The following is a 26,749-nucleotide window of genomic DNA, read 5'->3' on the forward strand; positions in this document are numbered from 1 at the left end:
GTGAGCCCCTTTGCGAAAGCATCGGAACTTTGACTCACTAATGTCCCCTAGGACCCGAGTTCTTGTTATCTGTTCTGAGACTGAGCGCTCTAACCACACGTGGGTATGTTTTTGGGTCTCCCCTCGACCACTGCCGGAATCTACAGCTTTGTCCAGTGGCCACAACTAGTTTGCAATGTTTTACCATTTGTTGTTTGTGTGCATGCCAGCATGTTACTTATTTATCTTTGGGAAGCCCCTGGGTGCCTTGTATCCCTTGTTTCTGGTATGCACGTATAGGTCGCGGAGCCTCTGTGAAGTGGTTTATCGCCCTAGTGTGTGTTTAAACCACCTAGCACGCTGGCGCACATAGCTAGGTCCGCTTCGGAGATTCGGCCGAACTTCGATACGGGTTCAACTTGGTTAGGTGGCTTCCTGGACATTGTTGTCGTGAAGGAGAGTGCGAGTCGTGATATCCACCTATCGCAAGTGGGTTGATCGTGCGTGTGGGCACATTTGGGCACCCCTGTAGGGTTACATCTTATCGATAAGCCGTGTCCGCGGTTATGGACTACTTGGAGTTGTATGACTCGACCATAGACAACTTACACCTGTTGTTCATTAATAATAACTTGCGTAGTAAGTTAGCACAACTTCAATAATAAATGGTTAAAACTTGTCAACCGTGTGAGTGCCCTTGTAAGTACTTCCTTGCGAGGGGGGAACACATCGGCTGTGTTATGTTTGCAGAGTATAGCACTGCTAGCTTATGCGCTCACTCATCTACTCTGATTAGACGACTGTTGTAGAGTGTCTCTATAGGTTTTTAGTGCTTGCGCGCTGCCGCTTAACCCCACCATATTGCCTATGACGTTCCACTTGCGTCCTCTAAGTCCCCTGCGTGCCTCATGTACAAAGGACGACTGGTTGACGAATGCTTATTGCTGCTTCTTTGGGACATAACCGGGCAGGTATGAAGTTATGTTCGATGAATAACGACGCTAGCAAGGTTACCCTTCCGGCTTGGCCTGGGCATCAGGACTTTTAGTCCAATTTATATCTTGTCCGTACTCGGATATATTTGACCTTCTGTATGATTTGGATCTTATGTTGTATATTTGTATCTTGACTCGTTGGTGTCGTTGTTTGTGGGCTCTATTGTAATCCTGTTGTAATGTTACCGCTCGTGTTAATTCCTCCGGTATCACGTGTGTGCTCCTTCACGCACGTCGTGTCGGAGGGCGTCTCATAATCGATATCGTGCGGATTCGCTGGGATCCTCATGGTACCGGTTCCGGGGCGTCACATAATGGAACTCGGCTCTCAACTTGGGCAGGCGTATGAAAAAAAAAATCACACATCACTGGAAACGAAATACAAACATTGTTCCATAGAAGTCATGGTGGAAACGAAATACAAACATTGTTCCATAGAAGTCATGGTAAACAGTAATGGCAGGAGACTCAACATTCGGGCAAACTTTACCAGAAGGAAAGAAGTTCAAGCAGTTCACGGAGGCAAACGAAGAGGGGTGAAACAATAACACTAAACACACCAGTAATTTTTATACATAACATAATGCCGAGTCGAAGTACTTAATACGTTGCCAAATTACTTCACTATATGCTCCTTTTAACTACAACACTGTCCTCCATTTTTGCACCTCTCTCGTTTACCCAAGTCCTCACAGAACACTGAAAAATCTAAGTATAAAATACACTTGCTGAGATGGAACAACATGTGTCGATTATTGTTGACTATAGCATGGTAATCTGAACCTCAAATTTATCTGCTACCCGATAGGCGCTGCGATGGCTATATCTTCAATACTATTTTTGTGGAACATTATCTCTGTAGGTTTCAAGCACTCGCGAATGTATTCCTGCCCAAGCTGGGCTCGCTCATTGTCTCCAAAACCAAACACGATGCCTTTATTTGTCACTGCAACAGTGTGGTATAGTCCAGTGCTTATTTGGGAGACATAGTGACCACGCAGGCTGTCAAGAACGCGAGGCTGCATCACTTTGTCAGATGATCCTCGGTCAGGAAACCCTAAACTCCCAAAGCCCATCCATCCAAATGCAATAACTGAGCCTTCATCAGTGAGAACAAAGGTCTTTCTCTTTCTCGCGCAGACCTGTCAAAATTCAGGAATACAGAAGCTTTTATACACATGAAAACTGGTAATTATGATGTAAAAGCATGAGATAAGGACATTTTCATTAGAACGGACAATTCAATATCATACTACTGTGAATGAACCTAAAACAAAGCATAGCAATTCCTTTTTTTACAGGTGGGCTGAACTAATGATAGTTTAACTGCCACAGGCAATCTCAAATCACTTAAGAACTTCTCCATCCAAAGAAAATACCACAGTAAGATAAGTTATTCAAATCTAGACAACACATAAGAAAATTCTTATTCTATACTTTAATGAAATCAGGAGGTAAGTATGGTAGAAACAATATCAACAGACCTGTACAGCAACTTGACCCTTCAGACTGCCAATTAATTCTGGGCTAGTTTTATCATTTTCATCACCATGACCTAGTGCTCCACAGTAGCCTCTACCCCATGTATATACCTGTAGGAAAAATAAAATAAAATTTACATCTGTCTGGAGAGTGGTTAACAGCCACACCAAATAGCCAAGAGCCCTTTGAACGATATACTCACATGTCCCAGTGCATCAAGAGCTACAGCATGCTCATCTCCAGCAGATACACGAACTACATGAATATTCCTCCTCTTAAAAGATTGGATTGCACGTGGAAGAAGTTCATTATGCTGATCCCCATGTCCAAGGCAGAAGTTAGTACAAGAACCAAACGAATGAACTGTCCCATCATCTGTCACGGCAAATGTGTAGCTTGCACCAGCTGCTACCTGCACCACTGGAGTGGTGCCTTTGAACAATTCAACAATCTTTGGAGCAGCCCTGTCTATAGTGTCACCATGACCAAGCTGGCCATGTGTGTTACTTCCACATGTATACACTTCTCCATTCCTTGTAAGAATTACAGTAAAACTTAGACCAGTAGCAACCTGTGAAATAACAAGATAAGATGAAACTAGGAATGCATCACAAAGAGCTAACCATTTAAAGAAATGCATTGAACAATCTGAAAATAACACCTAAAATCAAGCAATCTGAGTAAGTACAGACTACAGACACACTCAGCCATACACACAAACACACAATAACTTAACTCTGATGCATTTCAATCTAGAAATATGTACACTAGAAGGTGCTAACATATTCTATCGCGTGAACATAAGCAAAGTAAATAATAATAATAATAATAATAATAATAATAATAATAATAATAATAATAATAATAATAATAATACATGTGCAAATAACCATAATACACAGTCATGCACAGCAAGTACTTAATAACAAATATGAAAGCTAGATTTTTAAAGAAGATCAAGGTGGGATCTGAAAGGGATCTCACAAGTTTTAATAGGTTGTAGTTCACACTTCTAATAAATTTTACTAAGAGGGCCATACTTATAATAGATGCAACTGGGCCTTCTCATAATGTTTGATTAAAAATGTTATTTTGGTCCATGAGTATCTGTACAGTCTATAGGATAGCAGGATTACCACAAGCTATGAGCTAAGGGAAATAGCAGAGCAATAACACCTTTTGGTTGTCGCTAATATAACAGAATATTGACCTGCAGCTTAGTGTCTAGAAACCACGACAGCGGTAGCAAAACTACAACAAGGGAAATAGCAGAGCAGTAACTGCTTAGTGTCTAGAGACCATGACAGCTGTAGCGAAACTATAACAAGGTACTTAGAACATTGGTTGGCATCGAGAACAAATACTCCACTATATAAATTACAGTAACTAGGTAAATAATATAACTGGGAGTGTGGGAAAGAGAAGGAACCAGTACGGTATAGCATAAGATGGAACATAAAGCAGTCGTGAAGATCAATAGACAGCCTACCTGCTTGCAGGAAATCCCTTTAAGGGCTTCTATTTGGGTTGGCCGAAATATAGTTCGCCCAACATCACCGTGACCACAGCAAGATGATGAATTATCTCCACATGTGAACACCTATTTAGACCAAATACTTTAGAACAGCAAGTTACACGTCACAAAATTATATTGTTAAGCGGTACACAGCATCCATGAAGGAGTGAGTCAATTACCTCCCCAGACTCTGTAACGAAAGCTGCATGGTTGTGAAAGGCGGAGATGTTAGCAACACGGGCAAGCGACGGGAAGGAAACCTGACTGAATGCCACACACTGTGTAGTATCAGGACCATGCCCTAGTACACCACACAAGCTGGAGCCACAAGAATATACAGAAGAGTCATGGACTAATAGTGTGTGATATCTCCCTGTCGCTACTTGCATCTGGAAACATACAACACGTTCACATACATAAGAAGTCAGTTGTCAAAATGAACACCTCTGCCCCCTTGAAAACAACCTGATAAATAAGGCAAATCCAATCTGGTGTGTGCTTTCTATAAGTAGTATGAAAGGCTAGAACTGCCAATTCAATAGCAATGTAAAAACATAAAACATAAACTAGCACAATAGCAGCATAAGATGCCAACATCATTTCGAAAGGATTGTATATTCTCATTCCATGTACTAGTGTTCATGGCAGCATTGTACTTGATAGAAGTGCATAGAACAGAAACTTTACTACTAGTTTTTACTCCTAGCTTTGGGCACTCTGAAATCATGCATGAAAAAAAGTGTCTCTGGTTTATTATTCCAATCCCCAGATGCGCAAATGCAAGTAAACCCGGTGAACCCAATCATTTTGGACTAACATAGTAGTAACATATCTAGGCAGTATATTGCTGACCAATTCAACAAGGGTTGCAATATGTTTTTATGAATGAAAAAAGAAGAAGAAAGGATGCTCACGCTGCCGGATGAGGTCTCGACGGTGTCGGATGACTGCTGGACGGACTGCAGGAACCTGAGCACCTTCTTCCAGCTACCGCCACACCTGGCGAGGAGCTCCCCACGATCGGCAGGCCCCATGACGGCGAAGGCGGTGCGGGCGGCGCAGAGGCGCGAGGCGGCGTGCTCGGCAAGAGGACGAAGGGCGCGGCACGTGAGCTCGAGCCTGGCGAGGTCGGCAGCGGCGAGCCTGCCGGAGGTCAGGACCTCCCCGATGAGGTGGCCCGGTAGCTCGTCCATCGAGAAAGCGCGCGGCGACTTCTCCCCAGCCATGGATCCACCGCGACGAGTCCCTCCCGAGATAGCAGCAGGATCCTCGGGGCGAAAGCTGGCGTTTTTTTTGGTACCGGAATCGGTCGGAATCATCCAACGATCCGGAGGGGCGGGGCGGGGCGAGATCGAAATGGCAGGAAGTAAATCAGCAGCAGCGGAAGAAGGCTATCGGGGGAGCAGAGAGCATTTTAGCAGGTGCAGAGGCCAGTGGGGCGGGAGAAGGGGATCGAACAGTGGAGGAATCCCCGGGATATGATTCCAATTCCGGCTCCCCTAATGGAAGATCGAATCCGATCGTCCGGAGACCAAATTGGGCTAGGAGACGCCCCGATCCCGGGCTTGCGAAGCACCAACCGGAGCTGGACAGAGGTGAATTGGATCGAGCTGGATAAGAATCGGCCGGTGGGAGGTGGCTGGAATTGATGAGGGCGCGGGGACGGCCGGACGGGGGAGGAAGGGAGAATCTTTCCGAAGCGGGGGGATTCCTTGCCTTTTCGGAAAAATCGGCGAGTATTTGTACGCAGGCAGGCAGGCGAGCGGAAAAAAGCTTGCGCACGAACGAAGGAACGAAGAGCGGAGGAAAAGGGAATGGAAGCGTGGACAAATTCGGTAGACGCGAATGAGGAAGAAGCAAATGGGAATAATAAGGGCATGTACAATGGGGTGATGTCAGCCTTCCCTTACGCTCGCCACATCAGATTTTTGCTTAGTTGGAGGAGAGAGAATGAAGAGAGAGAAGGTTGTCTTCCCTTAGCTAAGGGATGATCTCTTATGAAATAAGAGAAGACTATTTTCTCCATTGTACGACTTGTCTTTCCTTAGTCACATAATTTCCTACTAAAAATATTTAATTATCATTTATTGCAAGGGATGACAATAAGAGATAATGCATTGTACCGATTATATTTATCATCCTCTCTAGATGAGATGGACTGCTAAGAGAAGACGTGCCTTTCCTACCATTGTACATGCCCTAAGGACAGAGAGATACAGCTGCACTCCGACTCTGGCTGCGCGGTGGGGCAGGCGCTAGCTGCAGCCATGTGTCAGTGAGAGTCCATTGCGGGTAGCTGTTTGCCGGGGCGGCCATGTCAGTGGGAAGAACGGGCGTTGGCTTGCTGGGTGGGTAACTTGGATAGGAAGGAGATGAGGACGTGGCTGGCGGCAGCGACGGCTCGGCTCGGCGTCGGCGTCGACGTGGCCACCACTATCGCGACAGGTGACGTGTCACGGAGGCATTGGGCCGTGAGCGGGATGGGTTTTCGGGGCCGCCACAGCCGTTCACTCTAGCCTCCAGCTCTGTGGTGCGCGAGGAGAAAGAAGCGGTCGTCCTCCAATCATTTTTGGGTACCGGCTAGCCGATTGTCTTGCACAACAACGAAATGCTGGAATGGTATAACGTAGACAACCACACGCACGGTGGCCACGCAACGTCTACTCAACAATGTACCGTAAATTCTTGTCACGTGACACGACCAACATGCGAAACCAAATACTACCACCAAGGTTACGATTTTGATAGCAGTTATCTCTTTTTTTTTTCCGTCTCCGCGTTAATATAGATAGTATCGTCTACAATACCTACAATAAGCCATATTTGACCCTTCACATAACGGGATCTTCTTCCTGATGTCAATGATGATGTTGAAAAATTAAAGTTCTATAGAAATAGCTAGCCTTTGAGCTCTTCCTTTGCCAGATTGGTTTTGGAATTGCAATCAAGGTTGTCAAGAGGAGGATGGTCATCGCGTTGTATGTCCCGGATGCCACGTATTCGACAATGGTGGTTCATATAATCATCTTTCCAGCAACGTAGACACGCAAGTTCAGTTATTACTTTCAAAAATATTGGTGTTGAGACTCCTTTCGATGTTGGTTGGTTACTTTAATGCACTACAACAAGAAGGTGGCCTTGACGGTTTTAAAAGTTGAGGCACACGCCTAATCATCGCGCTAGCGCTAAGGCGGTAAATAAAAACCATCAGGAATAACTGTGTCGGGGAGAGCATGGATGGGGCGCTTTTTCTCTAGTTTCACTTACGTATCCGTTGCACGAATACTGAAATGCCTTTGTCCATAAAAATATGCTGCACAAAATTTATTGTCGTCACAAAGAGGGGTGGTGGAACGCCCTCCCTACTAGGGCCATCTCGTGAGGTCCAAGTGCTCCAGATGCTTCTCTTGATGAAATATTGATATTCCTGAAATTCTAGCTTAATTTGACATCGTTAAGATCCCTGAAAGTCAAAAAAAAATACACAAAACAGGGTTTTCTATCATGCATAGTTATAACCCAAATAAGAGGATCATTGGTAAATCTCCAAAAAATCATTATAAATTATGGATATAACATCATATGTGTTGCAAATATGTGAGAATATGTGTCAGCAAATTATAAAGTTCATGTGTGCTTTTTTACATGCATCAACATCCCCAAGCTTAACCTATGCTCGTCCTCGAGCATAAATGTGATAAAACTAATATGGACTTTGGAGTTTGTTGCTTTGCTTCTTTTCATTATCACACAAAGTTCACAAGGTTCGATCCTTAAAGAATAACAATAAGCAAGTGAGATATAAAGTGATATATTTTACATTCTACAAAACATGCTCAACAATAAGCGGTCTTATGTTCAAACAAATGAAATTATTATAGACCATAAAGCATGGTTGAATGAACCTATGTTGTGTTTGGATGCATGGAATTGGGCTCGGAATCACCGAATCTGGAATTTGTGAGCACTTTCCACCGTTTGGATTGGCCTTAGAATCACAGCCTGGAAACCGAGCCCAAATTCCACGGGCCGAATCGGTACCTGTTAACTCGACCCGAAACATTCCGAGGTCAGACCCTCGGAATCGCTCGGAAACTGTCGAGCTCTTCCTCGCGAGCGACCAGAGAGGAGGCTGCGACACGCCCATCGCCGTCGCCGCCTCCATCCCGACGACAGCGACCGGAGCCCGATGGCAGCACGCAGGTTTGGCCCACCTCCTCCGCTCCCCGCCAGTTGCGCTCGACGGAAGCACAGGGTGAAAGACGGCGGCCCTATGCCGCGACCGGAGGCGCTCGGCGCCGGGTCCTGGCCGCGAGTGGAGGCGCTCGGCCCCTAGCAGGCGGAGGCGGCACGAGCGGCGGCGTGGAGGCGCTCGGCCCCTAGCAGGCGGAGGCAGCTCGAGCGGCGGTGCTGCGCTCGGCCCCTAGCAGGCGGAGGCGGCTCGTCCGGCGGCGTGTCGCTCGGACCCTAGCGAGTACCGCGTCGGGGAAGGCAGATCCAGGCGAGTCCTGGAGATGGCGGCCGCCTCGCCGGAAAGTGCGGCCGGAGCTGGGAACGATGGGGGACTCATCGATGTGCACAAATTTAGGGTGCTGGGAACGATGGGGATGAGGTCAATTTCTTTTGTGCTGTGTTTACTAAATAATATATATATATACACATTCTAATATTTATTTTTTACATGTGCACAAATTTATATTGTTCAAATTCAACAAAACACCAAATTCCAAGGTTTGTACATCCAAACAGGATTTGGAATTGGGTTCACCTTTCAATTTCAACATGAAATTCCAAGCACATCCAAACAGTTGAATTCTATTTCAGAGCCAATTCATTTCCATCTCAGATTTGGAAACTGGAAGTCCAATTCAATTCCATATAAGATTCTATGCATCCAAACACAGCACTATAGAATTTATGGAACACTCTTTTGTTTCTTTTCTTTTTGGATACTCTTATTTTGATTATTTTGACTCTTGGATAACAGAAAGTAGAAAACATTGATGAGCCTCAAAATGAAATCTTTGCTAAACTCACTAAACAAACATACCATGCTAAAGTTAAGTTAAAAGTGCTTAAAAAGTAAAAGGACAAATTTATTGTTGGTCATGCTAAACTTGTTAAGGATCTAGATGATCTAGACATAAGGCCTTGTAGAGTGAACACACTATCCTCACCAAGTCGAAGAGGCTCGAGCTTCTCTTTCATGGATCTTGTGAGGTGGTTGCGGAGTTTGCTATCTCCATTGTGGAGGAAATAATAGCCATAAGAAGGGGCCTAACTTCATGGAGGGGCTCAGAGAAGAAGGTAGCTTTCGAGCAAGTGAACATCAGGATACATCTTCGTCTCTGTTTAGCTCAGTTATCTATAACTGAGTTTATTTTCTTGTGACAACTGATGACCCACAAGTATAGGGGGTGTATCGTAGTATTTTCGATAAGTAAGAATGTCGATCCCAACGAGGAGCAGAAGGTGTTGACAAGCAGTTTCGATGAAGGATTCACTGTAAATGCTCACAGACAAGTATTCAGGGGGTTTTGATGTAGCAGATGAATAAAGTACGAGTAAGTAAAGTGCGAGAGAAACAATTGCAGCGAGTGGCCCAATCCTTTTTAGCACAAAGGACAAGCCGGTTTGTTTACTTATAATGACCAAACGTTCTTGAGGACACACGGGAATTTAGTCTAGCGCTTTCGCTTCATATAGCTGATTAATCTTCATTGTTTTGATAAGTGTTGTGTGGGTGAACCTATGCTAATGCACCGCCCTTCCTAGGACTAATACATACTTGTGATTATACCCCTTGCAAGCATCTGCAACTACAAGAAAGTAATTAAGATAAATCTAACCACAGCCTTAAACTCTGAGATCCTGCTATCCCTCATGCATCGATATACCAACGGGGGTTTAGGTTTCTGTCACTCCGGCAACCCCGCAATTGGCAAACGAGTACAAGATGTATTCCCCTAGGCCCATAAAGGTGAAGTATCATGTAGTCGATGTTCACATGACACCACTAGAAGAATAACACCACAACTTAAATATCATAACATTGAATATTACTCAACCACAATTCACTACTAACATTTAGACTTCACCCATGTCCTCAAGAACTAAACGAACTACTCACGAGACATCATATGGAACATGATCAGAGGTGATATGATGATGAATAACAATCTGAACATAAACCTTGGTTCAATGGTTTCACTCAATAGCATCAATAACAAGTAGAAATCAATACCGGGAGATTTTCCCCTATCAAGATCCAACCCAAATCGTTACAGCGGTGACGAGGTGCAGCGGTGGAGACGGCGGTGATGATGATGGAGATGATGGTGATGGTGATGGAGATGATGTCCAGCTCGATGGCGGTGACGATGGCGTCGATTTCCCCCTCCGGGAGGGAATTTCCCCGGCGGATCTCAGCCTGCCGGAGAGCTCTTTTCACTCTGGTGTTTTCCGCCCCGCAGAGGCGGTTGTGACTCTTCGCGACTATCCTCCTGAGCTTAGGTTTTCGGGACGAAGATGTACGCGAAGGAGAGGAGGCCAGAGGGGGCTGTGGGCCCCCTCCCCACAAGGCGGCGCGGCCAGGGCAGGGCCCGCCGACCTATGAGGGGGGCCCATGGTGGCCCTCCTCGGCTCCTCCTTCTGGCTCTCGTCATCTTCTGGAAAAATAGGATTTTTCATATAAATTCCGTCAATTGTTGATCTTCCGAAATATTGCATTCTGACGGCGCTTTTTCCAGCAGAATCCTGACTCTGGTGCGCGATCCTCCAATAATCATGAAACATGCAAAATAGATGAAATAACATAAGTATTACCTCTAGATATGAAATATATCAATGAATAACAGCAAATTATGATATAAAATAGTGATGCAAAATGGACGTATCAACTCCCCCCAAGCTTAGACTTCGCTTGTCCCCAAGCGAAACTGAACTCGGTAAACAGGACCACATGTTTATGAAGTGAAGAGTCGATAAATAAAATACGGACAAGAAGCATCATATTAATTCACACAAGACATTCTAGTTAACAACTTCCTCATATAATTCAACTTGAAACAAGTAGAAGGTAATCACAAATAAAGGTGCATAAGAAATCATAATTGGTGATGGCAAACTTCGTTCTTGGTCAGAGAACAATTAACAGGTTATACTTATCTATCGAGCAGCGCTCTCATGTTAAAGTTTATATGGCACAACTTGCATACTCAATCATAATAATCTCCTCATAATCATTGATAACTTTTAAAGCTATATTCATTCAGATAAAACTTGTACTAAACAAGGAAAAGTAAAAGACATGATGAAGTAAATCACAATATAGATGGTTTGATCTCAACAACTCAAATGCTTGCTTAAGATGGAGGGAAATAGGTTTACTGACTCAACATAAAGTAAAAGACAGGCCCTTCGCAGAGGGAAGCAGGGATTAAATCATGTGCTAGAGCTTTTTCAGTTTTGAAATCATATAAAGAGAATAAAAGTAATATTTTGAGAGGTGTTTGTTGTTGTCAACGACTGGTAGCGGGTACTCTAACCCCCTTGCCAGACAAACTCTCGAAGAGCGGCTCCCATAAAGTTTTATTTTAGGTTGGCACTCCTCCCAACCTTTGCTTTCACAAACCATGGCTAACCGAATCCTCGGGTGCCTGCCAACAATCTCATACCATGAAGGAGTGCCTTTTTTATTTTAGTTTTATTTAGATGACACTCCTCCCCTCCTTTGCTTTCTCAAGCCATGGCTAACCGAATCCTCGGGTGCCTTCCAACAATCACATACCATGGAGCTATTTGTAAAATTATGAAGGTTAATTAATCGGGGCTGGGAACCCCATTGCCAGCTCTTTTTGCAAAATTATTGGATAAGTGGATGAAGCCACTAGTCCATTGGTGAAAGTTGCCCAACAAGATTGAAAGATAAAACACCACATACTTCCTCATGAGATGTAGAACATTGACACAAATAAGAGATAGTAAATTTTGAATTGTTTAAAGGTAGCACACGAAGTATTTACTTGGAATGGCAGAAAATACCATGTAGTAGGTAGTTATGGTGGACACAAATGACATAGGTTTGGGTTAAGGTTTGGATGCACGAGAAGCATTCCCTCTCGGTACAGGTTTTTGGCTAGCAAGGTTAATTAGCAAGCATAAGAGTTGAGGGAAACAAACAAATATATATGTGATAGAAACAATCATGCATCTTCCTTGTAATCACAAACAATGTTAACTTTAGAATAATAAGTTAAGGAGCTAACAAGAAAGAAAGACAATGAAACAACATATCTACATGCTCTTTTCTACTTAAACCTCAAAGTGTTGTTGCTATTGACCAATGCTAAGTTTGCCAAAACCAAATAGATTTATTCAATGCTCCCAAGGTGATACCAATACTAATAACAAGATCAATCATATAATAGAGATTGCAAACTAAAATAAGATGTGCAATATGTAAATGATAAGACTTCTCATTAATATTCCATAATGATAACTCACACCAAGGGATACGTAGACAACCAACTAAAGAGAGATACTTCCACACTGCAACCCATCTTATATGATAACTTCCCTACTCATGATATGACACTACTTGATAGTAAAAAGTAAAAGATAGTGATGATGTGATACCGCGGCACTCCCCCAAGCTTGGAACAAACCAAGGGGATGCCAATACCGATGATGAATTACTCCTTCGGCGGAGGTGATGATGAATTCTTGACAAGCTTCTCAACAAGCTCCTGAAGCTCATCAATGTTGTACATGAGGTTGCGGATCATCTCTGAATTGTGCTCGACGCGGCTAAGAAGTACGTCTGACGGCGAGTCCCAACTCTTGGAGTTATTCCCCCACTCTTCAGCTTCAGGCTTCCCCCTTCTTGCAGTGTTAGAACGATCTATATCCCAATTGCTAGGCAATGCTGCTTTGGGAGTCCTTTCAATTTGATTATTGTAAATTAGATTGTGGAAGGGATGGTAAGTGCCTGGAGAAGACATCTTTGGAGCTAGGTAGTGACGTGGAACCCTTCCTCCGGTGCGAATTCTTGCGCTCCTCGTGGCACTGGAAGGGTTTTCAACCACCTCGATGCTTGCGACGGCAGCACGCGGGTACGCACGCGAGTCTTCCTCCACTTCTTCTTCATCTTCTTCCTTCACGCTCTCGTCCACCTCTTTCCACTCGGGATCTTGAACATCTTCATCCGAAAGCCCCTTGCCCTTGTTGTTGGAGACCATGGTGCTTCTAGATTGAAAACAGATCCTGGCAGAAACAGCTCGAAACAAAACACGTCGAGAAAACGATATACGGACCTCCAGGAGCTCGGGGGTCATATAGCAGGAATTTTTACAACATAAGGAAAGTACCAGGTCGAACCAGAGTCGGAGAGGGGCAACGAGGTGGCCACCTCATAGGGCGGTGCGGCCAGGCTGGGGCCCGCGCCGGCCTATGAGGGCACGCCCTCGTGCGTCTCCTCCACTCCGTTTCGATCTCGTAATTTTTCATTTTTTTTCCAAAAACAGCAAAAACATTGCTCGGAAAGTAAAACGCGAACTTTTCATTACCAGTACTATTACCTATTCAAAGTCGAATTCTACCGGACTGTCAATTTGACCTTTGATGAAAGCTTCCGGAGTTTCCACTCGAATAACATCAACATCTTCATTATAAGAATCACCTGAGATATAATGCTTGAGTCTTTGTCCATTCACCACTTGTGTGGCATCGCCTTGGAGAGAACTAATTTTAATCGCCCCTGAACGATATACCTCCTCAACGACATATGGTCCTTCCCATTTTGAGAGTAATTTCCCTGCAAAGAATCTGAGATGAGACCGATACAATAGGACTTTATCCCCAATATTAAATTCTCTTTTGATAATTCTTTTATCATGCCATTTCTTAACTTTCTCTTTAAAGAGTTTAGCATTCTCATAAGCTTCACTTCTCCATTCATCTAGAGAACTCAATTGTAGCAATCTTTTCTTACCGGCTAGTTTAGGATCTTTATTTAATTCTCTTACAGCCCAATAAGCTTTGTGCTCTAGTTCTAAAGGTAAATGACAAGCTTTTCCATAAACCATTTTATAAGGTGACATACCCATGGGATTTTTATAAGCAGTTCTATAAGCCCATAGTGCTTCCTTCAATTTACTTGCCCAATTCTTTCTCGATTTATTAACAGTCTTTTGCAAGATAGATTTAATCTCTCTATTTGATAGTTCTACTTGCCCACTAGTTTGAGGATGATAAGCGGAAGCAATTCTATGATTAATACCATATTTAGCAAGAGTTTTTCTAAAACCACCATGAATAAAATGAGAACCTCCATCAGTCATAATATATCTAGGAACTCCAAATCGAGGAAAAATAATATCTAAAAGCATTCTTAAAGAGGTCTCACCATCAGCACTTTTTGTGGGTATGGCTTCCACCCATTTAGTAACATAATCAACAGCGACAAGTATATGAGTGTTACCTTCTGAATAGGGAAAAGGTCCCATGAAGTCAAATCCCCAACAATCAAATGGTTCAATGACAAGAGTATAATTCATAGGCATTTCATTGCGTCTGGAGATATTACCAACCCTATGACATTCATCACAAGATAAAATAAACTTCCTTGCATCTTTGAAGAGGGTTGGCCAATAAAAACCTGATTGTAGAACCTTTTGCGCGGTCCTATCTCTGGCGTGATGTCCTCCATAAGCACTACCATGACATTTACTCAATATCTCTTGTTGTTCATATTCGGGAACACATCTTCGCAGAATACCATCCACTCCTTCTTTATATAAGTGTGGGTCATCCCAAAAATAATGCCTCAAGTCATAAAAGAATTTCCTCCTTTGCTGGGCTGAAAAGGTTGGAGGCAAGTACTTGGAAACAATAAAGTTAGCATAATCAGCATACCAAGGGCTATCTCGCGAGCTTACCTTTATTACAGCCAATTGTTCATTTGGAAAACTATCATTAACAGGAACAGGATCATAAGCAATATTTTCCAATCTAGACAAGTTATCAGCAACAGGATTATCAGCACCTTTCCTATCTACAATATGCAAATCAAATTCTTGCAATAGAAGCACCCATCTAATAAGCCTTGGCTTAGCATCTTTCTTTTGCATTAGGTATCTAATTGAAGCATGATCAGTATGAATTGTAACTTTTGAATCAACAATATAAGATCTAAACCTATCACAAGCAAAGACTACAGCTAACAATTCCTTTTCAGTTGTAGCATAATTTCTTTGAGCAGCATCAAGAGTTTTACTAGCATAATGAATAACATTCAATTTTTTATCTACTCGCTCTCCAAGAACAGCGCCTACAGCAAAATCACTATCATCACACATAATTTCAAAAGGTAAGTTCCAATCAGGAGGTTCAACTATAGGAGCAGTTGTTAAGGCTTTCTTTAGAGTTTCAAAAGCTTCCTTACAATCATCATCAAAAACAAAAGGTACGTCTTTTTGAAGAAGATTAGTAAGAGGTTTTGATATCTTGGAGAAATCTTTAATGAATCTCCTATAAAACCCAGCATGACCAAGAACACTACGAATACCTTTAACATCCCTAGGATAGGGCATCTTCTCAATTGCTTCAACTTTAGCTCTATCAACTTCAATACCTCTCTCAGAAATTTTATGTCCCAATACAATTCCTTCATTAACCATAAAGTGGCATTTCTCCCAATTAAGAACAAGGTTAGTTTCTTCACATCTCTGCAAAACTTTATCGAGGTTCCGCAAGCAATTATCAAAAGAATTCCCATAGACAGAAAAATCATCCATGAATACCTCTACAATATTCTTGCAAAAGCCATGAAAAATAGCAGACATGCATCTTTCAAAAGTAGCAGGAGCATTATATAAACCAAAAGGCATACGTCTATAAGCATAAGTTCCATAGGGACAAGTGAAAGTGGTTTTCTCTTGATCCTTTGTTTTAACAGCAATTTGTGAAAACCCAGAATAACCATCAAGAAAGCAAAAATGAGTATTTTTAGACAACCTTTCTAACATTTGATCAATAAAAGGCAAAGGGTAATGATCTTTCTTAGTAACCTTATTAACTTTTCGATAATCAATGCACATTCTATACCCTACAACTACTCTTTGAGGTATGAGCTCATCATTATCATTAGGCACAACAGTCATTCCTCCTTTCTTAGGAACACAATGCACGGGACTAACCCATCTACTATCAGCAATAGGATATATAATACAAGCTTCAAGAAGTTTTAATACCTCATTTCTTACCACATCCTTCATCTTAGGAATTAGACGACGCTGATGTTCAACAACAGGCTTTGCATCATCTTCCATATTAATGGCATGTTGGCAAATAGAGGGAGAAATCCCCTTCAAGTCATCAAGAGTGTAGCCAATAGCTCCTCGGTGTTTCTTCAATATTTCCAATAGCCTTTCTTCCTCGAACTCTGAAAGCTTAGAACTAATAATAACAGGATATATTTTCTTATCATCAATATGAGCATATTTAAGATTATCAGGCAATGGTTTTAAATCAAAAACATGAACTTCCTTTGGTGGCAGTGTTGTACCTAGATCTTCTACAGGCAAGTCATGTTTAAGAATAGGTTGACGAAGGAAAATTTCATCAAGCTCATTTCTTTCTTCCCTAAAAACTTCACTCTCACTATTCTCCAAATGTTGCTGCAAAGGATTATTAGGAGCAAGAGCAATAGATGCACACTGTTTAACTCTAAAATCATTATTAGGCGAATCAGCTTTATAAGGAGTTTTGGCAAATTTAGAGAAATTAAACTCATAAGACTCACCAGCAAATTTAGTCAAAATTTTCTCTTTCTTGCAATCTATAACAGCTCCACAAGTATTTAGAAAAGGTCTACCAAAAATGATAGGACAATACTTACTAGCAGCAGAACCAAGTACCAAAAAGTCAACAGGATATTTAATCTTACCGCATAGAACTTCCACATCTCGAACAATACCAATTGGAGAGATAGTTTCTCTATTAGCTAGCCGAATAACCACATCAATATCTTCAAGTTCACAAGAACCAATTTCGTGCATAATCTCCGTGTAAAGCTCATAAGGAATAGCACTAATACTTGCACCAATATCGCATAAACCATAATAGCAATGATCACCAATTCTAACAGATAGCATAGGAAAACTAGTCTTTCTAGACTTATTATGATGTGAAACAATATTAGAAGCATCTTCACAGAAAATAATATGGCCATCCTCCACATTTTCAGTCACAAGATCTTTAACTATTGCCACAACAGGTTCAACTTTTATTTGCTCTTCAGGTTCTATAGGTTTCTTTTCACTTTTATTAACCGCACTATTTATAACGGAGTACTCCTTCATTTTAGCAGGGAAAGGAGTTTTTTCAATATAAGTGATGTCTACGGGAGCTTCTATTCTTGTAGACAGTCTTGGGCCTCCAAGAGCAGAGGTTTGTAGAACAGCAACAAGTTTCCCTTAAGTGGATCACCCAAGGTTTATCGATCTCAGGGAGGAAGAGGTCAAAGATATCCCTCTCATGCAACCCTGCAACCACAAAGCAAGAAGTCTCTTGTGTCCCCAACACACCTAATAGGTGCACTAGTTCGGCGAAGAGATAGTGAAATACAGGTGGTATGAATAAATATGAGCAGTAGCAACGGCACCAGAAAAGTGTTTTGCTGTCCAGGACTGGCGTGTGGTTGATGGTGGTAATATTGCGGGAAGTACAGATGCAGTAAAACAGTAAACAAGCAGCGATAGCAGTATTTAGGAACAAGGCCTAGGGATCATACTTTCACTAGTGGACACTCTCAACATTGATCACATAACAGAATAAATAGATAGATGCTAGACTCTACACTCTCTTGTTGGATGATGAACACCACTAACTGTGTAGGATTACACGAACCCTCAATGCCGGAGTTAACAAGCTCCACAATATTCGATATTCATGTTTAAATAACCTTAGAGTGCAAGATAGATCAACATAACCAAATAGATCACATCAATACCATCATAGTAATAGTTAACTTCATAATCTACAAGAGATCACAATCATAAACTACGCCAAGTACTACATGATGCACACACTGCCACCTTTACACCATGCAGGAGGAATAGAGTACTTTAATAACATCACTAGAGTAGCACATAGATGAATAGTGATACAAAGCTCATATGAATCTCAATCATGTAAGGCAGCTCATGAGATCATTGTATTGAAGTACATAGGAGAGAGATTAACCACATAGCTACCGGTACAGCCCCGAGCCTCGATGGAGAACTACTCCCTCCTCATGGGAGACAGCAGCGTTGATGGAGATGGCGGTGGTGTCGATGGAGGAGCCTTCCGGGGGCACTTCCCCGTCCCGGCGGCGTGCCGGAACAGAGACTCCTGTCCCCGCATCTTGGCTTCGCGATGGCGGCGGCTCTGGAAGGTTTCTCGTACCGTGGCTTTTTCGTATCGAAGATTTAGGTCAGGGACCTTTATATAGGCGAAGAGGCGGAGTCGGAGGGGCGACGAGGCAGTGAGATGATAAGGCGGCGCGGCCAGGGCCTGGGCCGCGCCGGCCTACCTCCTGGGCCCACCAGGGCTCCCCTCTGGCGACTCTCGGGTGTTCTGGAAGCTTCGTGGAAAAATAGGATGCTGGGCGTTGATTTCGTCCGATTCCGAGAATATTTCCTTACTAGGATTTCTGAAACCAAAAACAGCAGAAACAAAGAACGGCCCTTCGGCATCTTGTCAATAGGTTAGTTTCAGAAAACGCATAATAATGGTATAAAGTATGCATAAAACATGTAGATATCATCAATAATGTGGCATGGAACATAAGAAATTATCGATACGTCGGAGACGTATCAGCATCCCCAAGCTTAGTTTCTGCTCGTCCCGAGCAGGTAAACGATAACAAAGGTAATTTCTGGAGTGACATGCCATCATAACCTTGATCATACTATTGTAAGCATATGTAATGAATGCAGCGATCAAAGCAATGGTAAATGTAATGAGTAAACAATTGAATCATATAGCAAAGACTTTTCATGAATAGTACTTTCAAGACAAGCATCAATAAGTCTTGCATAAGAGTTAACTCATAAAGCAATAATTCAAAGTAAAGGTATTAAAGCAACTCAAAGGAAGATTAAGTTTCAGCGGTTGCTTTCAACTTGTAACATGTATATCTCATGGATAGTTGTCAATGCAAAGCAATATAACAAGTGCAATATGCAAGTATGTAAGAATCAATGCACAGTTCACACAAGTGTTTGCTTCTTGAGATGGAGAGAAATAGGTGAACTGACTCAACATAAAAGTAAAAGAATGGCCCTTCAAAGAGGAAAGCATCGATTGCTATATTTGTGCTAGAGCTTTGATTTTGAAAACATATAGAGAGCAATAAAAGTAAAATTTCGAGAAGTGTTTGTTGTTGTCAACGAATGGTAGTGGGCACTCTAACCCCCTTGCCAGACAAACCTTCAAAGAGCGGCTCCCATTTTATTTTATTTTTGTGTGGCACTCCTTCCAACCTTTCTTTCACAAACCATGGCTAACCGAATCCTCGGGTGCATGCCAACAATCTCATACCATGAAGGAGTGCCTTTTTATTTTAGTTTTATTATGATGACACTCCTCCCCACCTTTGCTTTCTCAAGCCATGGCTAACCGAATCCTTCGGGTGCCGTCCAACAGTCACATACCATGGAGGAGTGTCTATTTTTGTTAATTAATTTGGGACTGGGAATCCCATTGCCAGCTCTTTTTGCAAAATTATTGGATAAGCGGATGAAGCCACTAGTCCATTGGTGAAAGTTGCCCAACAAGATTGAAAGATAAACACCACATACTTCCTCATGAGCTATAAAACATTGACACAAATCAGAGGTGATAAATTTTGAATTGTTTAAAGGTAGCACTCAAGCAATTTACTTTGGAATGGCGGAGAAATACCATGTAGTAGGTAGGTATGGTGGACACAAATGGCATAGTGGTTGGCTCAAGGATTTTGGATGCATGAGAAGTATTCCCTCTCGATACAAGGCTTAGGCTAGCAAGGCTATTTGAAACAAACACAAGGATGAACCGGTGCAGCAAAACTCACATAAAAGACATATTGTAAACATTATAAGACTTTACACCGTCTTCCTTGTTGTTCAAACTCAATACTAGAAATTATCTAGACCTTAGAGAGACCAATTATGCAAACCAAATTTTAGCAAGCTCTATGTATTTCTTCATTAATAGGTGCAAAGTATATGATGCAAGAGCTTAAACATGAGCACAACAATTGCCAAGTATCACATTATCCAAGACATCATACCAATTACTACATGTAGCATTTTCCGTTTCCAACCATATAACAATTAACGAAGCAGTTTCAACCTTCGCCATGAAAATTAAAAGCTAAGAACACATGTGTTCATACGAACCAGCGGAGCGTGTCTCTCTCCCACACAAGCATTTATTCAAACAAAAACAAAAACAAGAAACATACAGACGCTCCAAGTAAGGCACATATGATGTGGCCGAATAAAAATATAGTTTCAAGAGAAGGAACCTGATAATTTGTCGATGAAGAAGGGGATGCCTTGGGCATCCCCAAGCTTAGATGCTTGAGTCTTCTTGAAATATGCAGGGATGAACCACCGGGGCATCCCCAAGCTTAGACTTCTCACCCTTCTTGATCGTAGTATATCATCCTCCTCTCTTGACCCTTGAAAACTTCCTCCACACCAAACTCGAAACAAACTCATTAGAGGGTTAGTGCATAATCAAAAATTCACATGTTCAGAGGTGACACAATCATTCTTAACACTTCTGGACATTGCCCAAAGCTACTGGAAGTTAATGGAACAAAGAAATCCATCCCACATAGCAAAAGAGGCAATGCGAAATAAAAGGCAGAATCTGTCAAAACAGAACAGTCCGTAAAGACGAATTTTAAAGGGGCACCAGACTTGCTCAAATGAAAATGCTCAAATTGAATGAAAGTTGCGTACATATCTGTGGATCACTCACGTAAATTGGCATAATTTTCTGAGTTACCTACAGAGAATTTTTCCCAGATTCGTGACAGACAGAAATCTGTTTATGTGCAGTAATCCAAATCTAGTATCAACCTTGCTATCAAAGACTTTACTTGACACAACAAAACACAAAACTAAGATAAGGAGAGGTTGCTACAGTAGTAAAAAACTTCCAAGACACAAATATAAAACAAAGATACTGTAGCAAAATAAACACATGGGTTATCTCCCAAGAAGTTCATTCTTTTTAGCCATTAAGATGGGCTCAGCAGTTTTAATGATGCACTCGCAAGAAATAGTATTTGAAGCAAAAAGAGAGCATCAAGGAGCAAATTCAAAACACATTTAAGCCTAACATGCTTCCTATGCAAAGGAATCTTGTAAATAAATAAGTTCATGAAGCATAATGCAACAAGCATAGAAAGATAAAACAAGTGCAGCTTCAAGATTTTAAGCATATAGAGAGGTGTTTTAGTAACATGAAAATTTCTACACCCATATTTTCCTCTCTCATAATAACTTTCAGTAGTATCATGAGCAAACTCAACAATATAACTATCAAATAAAGCATTCTTATCATGAGTCTCATGCATAAAATTATTACTCTCCACATAAGCATAATCAATTTTATTAGCAATAGTGGGAGCAAATTCAACAAAGTAGCTATCATTAAATATAGGAGGCATATTGTAATCATAATCAAATTCACTCTCCATAGTAGGCGGCACCAAAAGACCACTATCATTATAATCATCATATATGGGAGGCATATCATAATCAACATAAACTTTCTCCTCAATACCCGGAGGGCTAAAGAGATCATTTTCATCAAAACCGACCTCCCCAAGCTTAGAATTTTCCATAGCATTAGCAACAATGGTGTTCAAAGCATTCATATTAATAACATTCCCATTAGCATGCATATAAAGTTCCATGGGTTTTTTAATTCTCTCTTCAAACACATCATGTCCTAATTCAAGATAAAGTTCATAAAGATCTCTCATATTTTTGTTGTTTTCCATTATGCCTTACTAGTGTAAACAAGAAACAAAAAGATGCAATTGCAGGATCTAAAGGAAATAGCTTCGAGCACAAACACAATGGCGCCAGAAAAGTACTGTTACCTGGAACCGGAGTATGAGTGCCTTTTACCTTTCCTCCCCGGCAACGGCGCCAGAAAAGTGCTTGATGTCTACGGGAGCTTCTATTCTTGTAGACAGTGTTGGGCCTCCAAGAGCAGAGGTTTGTAGAACAGCAGCAAGTTTCCCTTAAGTGGATTACCCAAGGTTTATCGATCTCAGGGAGGAAGAGGTCAAAGATATCCCTCTCATGCAACCCTGCAACCACAAAGCAAGAAGTCTCTTGTGTCCCCAACACACCTAATAGGTGCACTAGTTCGGCGAAGAGATAGTGAAATACAGGTGGTATGAATAAATATGAGCAGTAGCAACGGCACCAGAAAAGTGTTTTGCTGTCCAGGACTGGCGTGTGGTTGATGGTGGTAATATTGCGGGAAGTACAGATGCAGTAAAACAGTAAACAAGCAGCGATAGCAGTATTTAGGAACAAGGCCTAGGGATCATACTTTCACTAGTGGACACTCTCAACATTGATCACATAACAGAATAAATAGATAGATGATAGACTCTACACTCTCTTGTTGGGTGATGAACACCACTAACTGTGTAGGATTACACGAACCCTCAATGCCGGAGTTAACAAGCTCCACAATATTCGATATTCATGTTTAAATAACCTTAGAGTGCAAGATAGATCAACATAACCAAATAGATCACATCAATACCATCATAGTAATAGTTAACTTCATAATATACAAGAGATCACAATCATAAACTACGCCAAGTACTACATGATGCACACACTGCCACCTTTACACCATGCAGGAGGAATAGAGTAATTTAATAACATCACTAGAGTAGCACATAGATGAATAGTGATACAAAGCTCATATGAATCTCAATCATGTAAGGCAGCTCATGAGATCATTGTATTGAAGTACATAGGAGAGAGATTAACCACATAGCTACCGGTACAGCCCCGAGCCTCGATGGAGAACTACTCCCTCCTCATGGGAGACAGCAGCGTTGATGGAGATGGTGGTGGTGTCGATGGAGGAGCCTTCCGGGGGCACTTCCCCGTCCCGGCGGCGTGCCAGAACAGAGACTCCTGTCCCCCAGATCTTGGCTTCGCGATGGCGGCGGCTCTGGAAGGTTTCTCGTACCGTGGCTTTTTCGTATCGAAGATTTAGGTCAGGGACCTTTATATAGGCGAAGAGGCGGAGTCGGAGGGGCGACGAGGCGGTGAGATGATAAGGCGGCGCGGCCAGGGCCTGGGCCGCGCCGGCCTACCTCCTGGGCCCACCAGGGCTCCCCTCTGGCGACTCTCGGGTGTTCTGGAAGCTTCGTGGAAAAATAGGATGCTGGGCGTTGATTTCGTCCGATTCCGAGAATATTTCCTTACTAGGATTTCTGAAACCAAAAACAGCAGAAAACAGCAACTGGCCCTTCGGCATCTTGTCAATAGGTTAGTTTCGGAAAACGCATAATAATGGTATAAAGTATGCATAAAACATGTAGATATCATCAATAATGTGGCATGAAACATAAGAAATTATCGATACGTCGGAGACGTATCAGCATCCCCAAGCTTAGTTTCTGCTCGTCCCGAGCAGGTAAACGATAACAAAGGTAATTTCTGGAGTGACATGCCATCATAACCTTGATCATACTATTGTAAGCATATGTAATGAATGCAGCGATCAAAGCAATGGTAAATGTAATGAGTAAACAATTGAATCATATAGCAAAGACTTTTCATGAATAGTACTTTCAAGACAAGCATCAATAAGTCTTGCATAAGAGTTAACTCATAAAGCAATAATTCAAAGTAAAGGTATTAAAGCAACTCAAAGGAAGATTAAGTTTCAGCGGTTGCTTTCAACTTGTAACATGTATATCTCATGGATAGTTGTCAATGCAAAGCAATATAACAAGTGCAATATGCAAGTATGTGTTGCGGTCAGAAACCCACCGGCGAGCAGCGACGGGCAACACAGGAGAGCCGGGAGCAACTTAGGGCTGCGGCTGGCCCTGGTCCCTCCGAGCGACGGCCCGCAAAGACTCCGGCACGCACGTCCGATGCTGGTGCAGGGGCGTGCCACCTGACCTATACCTGGTCAGGAAGGTGATGGAGATGCCTCGCTTAGTTTCCTGCATGGCATACACGTAAACATTAAATACGAGCCTCGATCGGCTCTCAGGTTGTCCTGTGAATCGGCTCAAAGAGCCGATCCACCCATGATTCGCACGAGGTGTACGAATATATGGTGGTCCTGCTTGATCAAGATAAAGCTAAAACGACCTACGACGATTTAGGGTTTTCACCGCATAATCGGAACATCCTACTCGTGATTGGGCCTCGCGGCCGCGCACGGTGATCGTAAGCCGATCCTAGACAAGGCCTAAAAACCAACACGAGGTTGATCCTCGGAACATCCTGTCTAGGGCTAGCAAACTACACCCTACACGCCGCTGGATCCTCCAACCCTTTGTAAGGCCTAACTATGCAGATATTAAACTAATCCTTGAAGAACAAGGAGCAATCATAACGGATCGGATCTACTAAATAATGATCAAGCGGGGTGCCGCCCCTACGCCTAAGATACGCCTAATGGAGGCTAGATGTCTAAGGGTTGCACTACGATAGCATATGATATGAAGAACAATGCTAACCCTAACACATCTAAGATAACTACGTTGCTCGCCATCAAAAAGGCTTCAGTACGAGCAACGCATGAACAGCGAATAAACTTGTACTGCCTAGATCGCAAGATGCGATCTAGGCAGCATGATGCTTACCCGGAAGAAACCCTCGAGACAAGGGAGTTGGCGATGCGCCTAGATTGGTTTGTGGTGAACGTGATTGTTGTTTATTTCATAAACCCTAGATACATATTTATAGTCCGTAGACTCTCTAACGTGGGAATAATCCCCACCGTGCACGAGACAAACTCTAACTAACCGACACGTATCCTACTATATTACAGATACACGGGCAAACTAGCCTAAACTTTGCATAACAGGCCGATTCACGTATTTCTTCCATGTATATTCTTCAAGTCCATCTTGATCGCGGCCCACCTCTGACTTGGTCAAATTCTGGTGATAACACATGCCCCCCTGGTTTTGGAATTGATAATTCCAAAATCACTCTGCTTTTCTTCGTCGGGTCATGTCGTGGCAGAACCGTCGCAGTATCCTTCATCATGATGCCTTGCCTTCTCAACTTCTCCGCGTGACCTGGCAGTTTTTTTTTTAGGCACCACTTCCTCGGAAACTGCTGTGGCATTGAATTTCCACTATATCCCCTTCGCATTAGCACTCCAAAAGCCCTCCTGCGCCACCATGTCTTCTTCCTCCTCTGCTTCATCGGATCTTTCCACCCAGTCTTCCTCTTCCCGCGAGCCGACGCCGGAGCAGAACCCGGCGGAGGTCGATGCGGCCAACACCCGCCGTGCCATCGAGGCCGGGGAGGAATCCAGCCATGATTTCTCCGTCTGGTCAGAGGACGACAAGTCCTTGACCGACGGGGAAAGTGACCTCCGCTTCCTCGCCGACGGGGAAACGGAGGAGGAGAGCGATGACGATCGCTTCTCCTGCGACGACTTCACCTCTCCCGAGGAGGAGGAGGAGGAGAAGGAGGAGGAAGAGGAGGAGGACGACACCTCCTCCGACGAGCCGCCGGCCAAACGGTTCTGCCCCTGGCCGGGGAACCTCAGCGACTTCGACAGCGACAACGACGACGCTGACGAGGAGGATGAGGACAATGAGGGCCCGGCCGGCGGCCGCTGGAGCAGCGACGACGAGCCCGCCGGGAGTAGCACCGACAGCGGCGACGACGGCGACGACGAGGGCAGCGACGGCCCATAGATAGGACCATTAGCATAGGATCAGTAGTAGTAGACGGGGCAATGTATCCCCTAGTACTTCCTTTTGGGAGCAATCAGTTCTTTATGTAAGAAATCTTGCTTATCAATGAAGAATTTCCCCAATTTGATTTTGCCGATTTCCCTTGAGCCAATTTAGCCGATTTCCCCTCATACTGATTTTGCCGATTTGTCCACTTAGCCAATGCTTAATGAGCCGATAGCAACGCATCGGTCCTTTACAATCCATCCTTCAATTCTTCAACTGATGACCTTGAGATCTGGTGGATAATGTGGAGTCTTCAAGAGAGCCTTTAAATTCTTCCCACCAGGCCCAATGATCTTCTTCTGCAAGAACTCACCATTTTTGAAGAAGGTTGCAATGAAGGATCAGCCGATGACGCCTCAATCGGCTTCTAAAATAGAGCATCTACCGGGCCAGCTGCCCCCCGAGCCTCAGCCAAGGCGAGAATACTGGTGAGGATGCACAGATCAGACAAAAGGCTTTGAACTCAGGTAATTCTGAGACAGCCACCCTGCCGATTCAGCCGCTCTTGACCCCATCGATTGCCTCTTCCTCCGTTGAAAGCCGATATTGCAGACGAAACACCAACGGCTTAACGAGCAAAAGGCCGCCTTGTACGCCAAACTGACTTCTGACAGTCCTGCTGCAATCGGCTCATTGCAGCTGGGGAAGCTCTCACTGTTTGCCCCCTCGAGGAAGTAGAGGGCCTCACAGGTGAACTGGACTTGGTGAAGATCCGCGTCTTGAACACGCAGCAGGTAGATCCTGTGTAATTGTACTAGA

At 43.1% G+C, this 26,749-nt stretch overlaps 1 protein-coding gene across 1 annotated transcript; it reads right to left on the minus strand.

Annotated features, from left to right (window-relative positions):
• Positions 1-1,511: 1,511 nt before the first annotated feature.
• LOC127333611 (ultraviolet-B receptor UVR8) lies at positions 1,512-5,812 on the minus strand. The gene is made up of 6 exons (XM_051360002.2): positions 4,887-5,812; positions 4,152-4,361; positions 3,946-4,056; positions 2,659-3,027; positions 2,459-2,566; positions 1,512-2,116 (listed from the first exon to the last, which is right to left on the minus strand). Exons 1-6 carry the CDS (start codon positions 5,289-5,291, stop codon positions 1,772-1,774), a joined length of 1,548 nt encoding a protein of 515 aa, XP_051215962.1. The 5' UTR covers positions 5,292-5,812; the 3' UTR covers positions 1,512-1,771.
• Between the last annotated feature and the right edge of the window lie 20,937 nt (positions 5,813-26,749).

The sequence above is a fragment of the Lolium perenne genome, chromosome 2, assembly GCF_019359855.2.
Source record: "Lolium perenne isolate Kyuss_39 chromosome 2, Kyuss_2.0, whole genome shotgun sequence".
Classification (NCBI taxonomy): domain Eukaryota; kingdom Viridiplantae; phylum Streptophyta; class Magnoliopsida; order Poales; family Poaceae; genus Lolium; species Lolium perenne.

Excerpts from the sequence above, each read along its gene's own strand:
- LOC127333611 (XM_051360002.2), bottom strand. The coding sequence starts at position 5,291 with ATGATTCCGACCGATTCCGGTACCAAAAAAAACGCCAGCTTTCGCCCC. Across the intron at positions 4,057-4,151 it reads TCGTTACAGAGTCTGGGGAG|GTGTTCACATGTGGAGATAA; the intron begins GTAATTGACTCA and ends TGGTCTAAATAG. Across the intron at positions 2,117-2,458 it reads AGGGTCAAGTTGCTGTACAG|GTCTGCGCGAGAAAGAGAAA; the intron begins GTCTGTTGATAT and ends GAATTTTGACAG.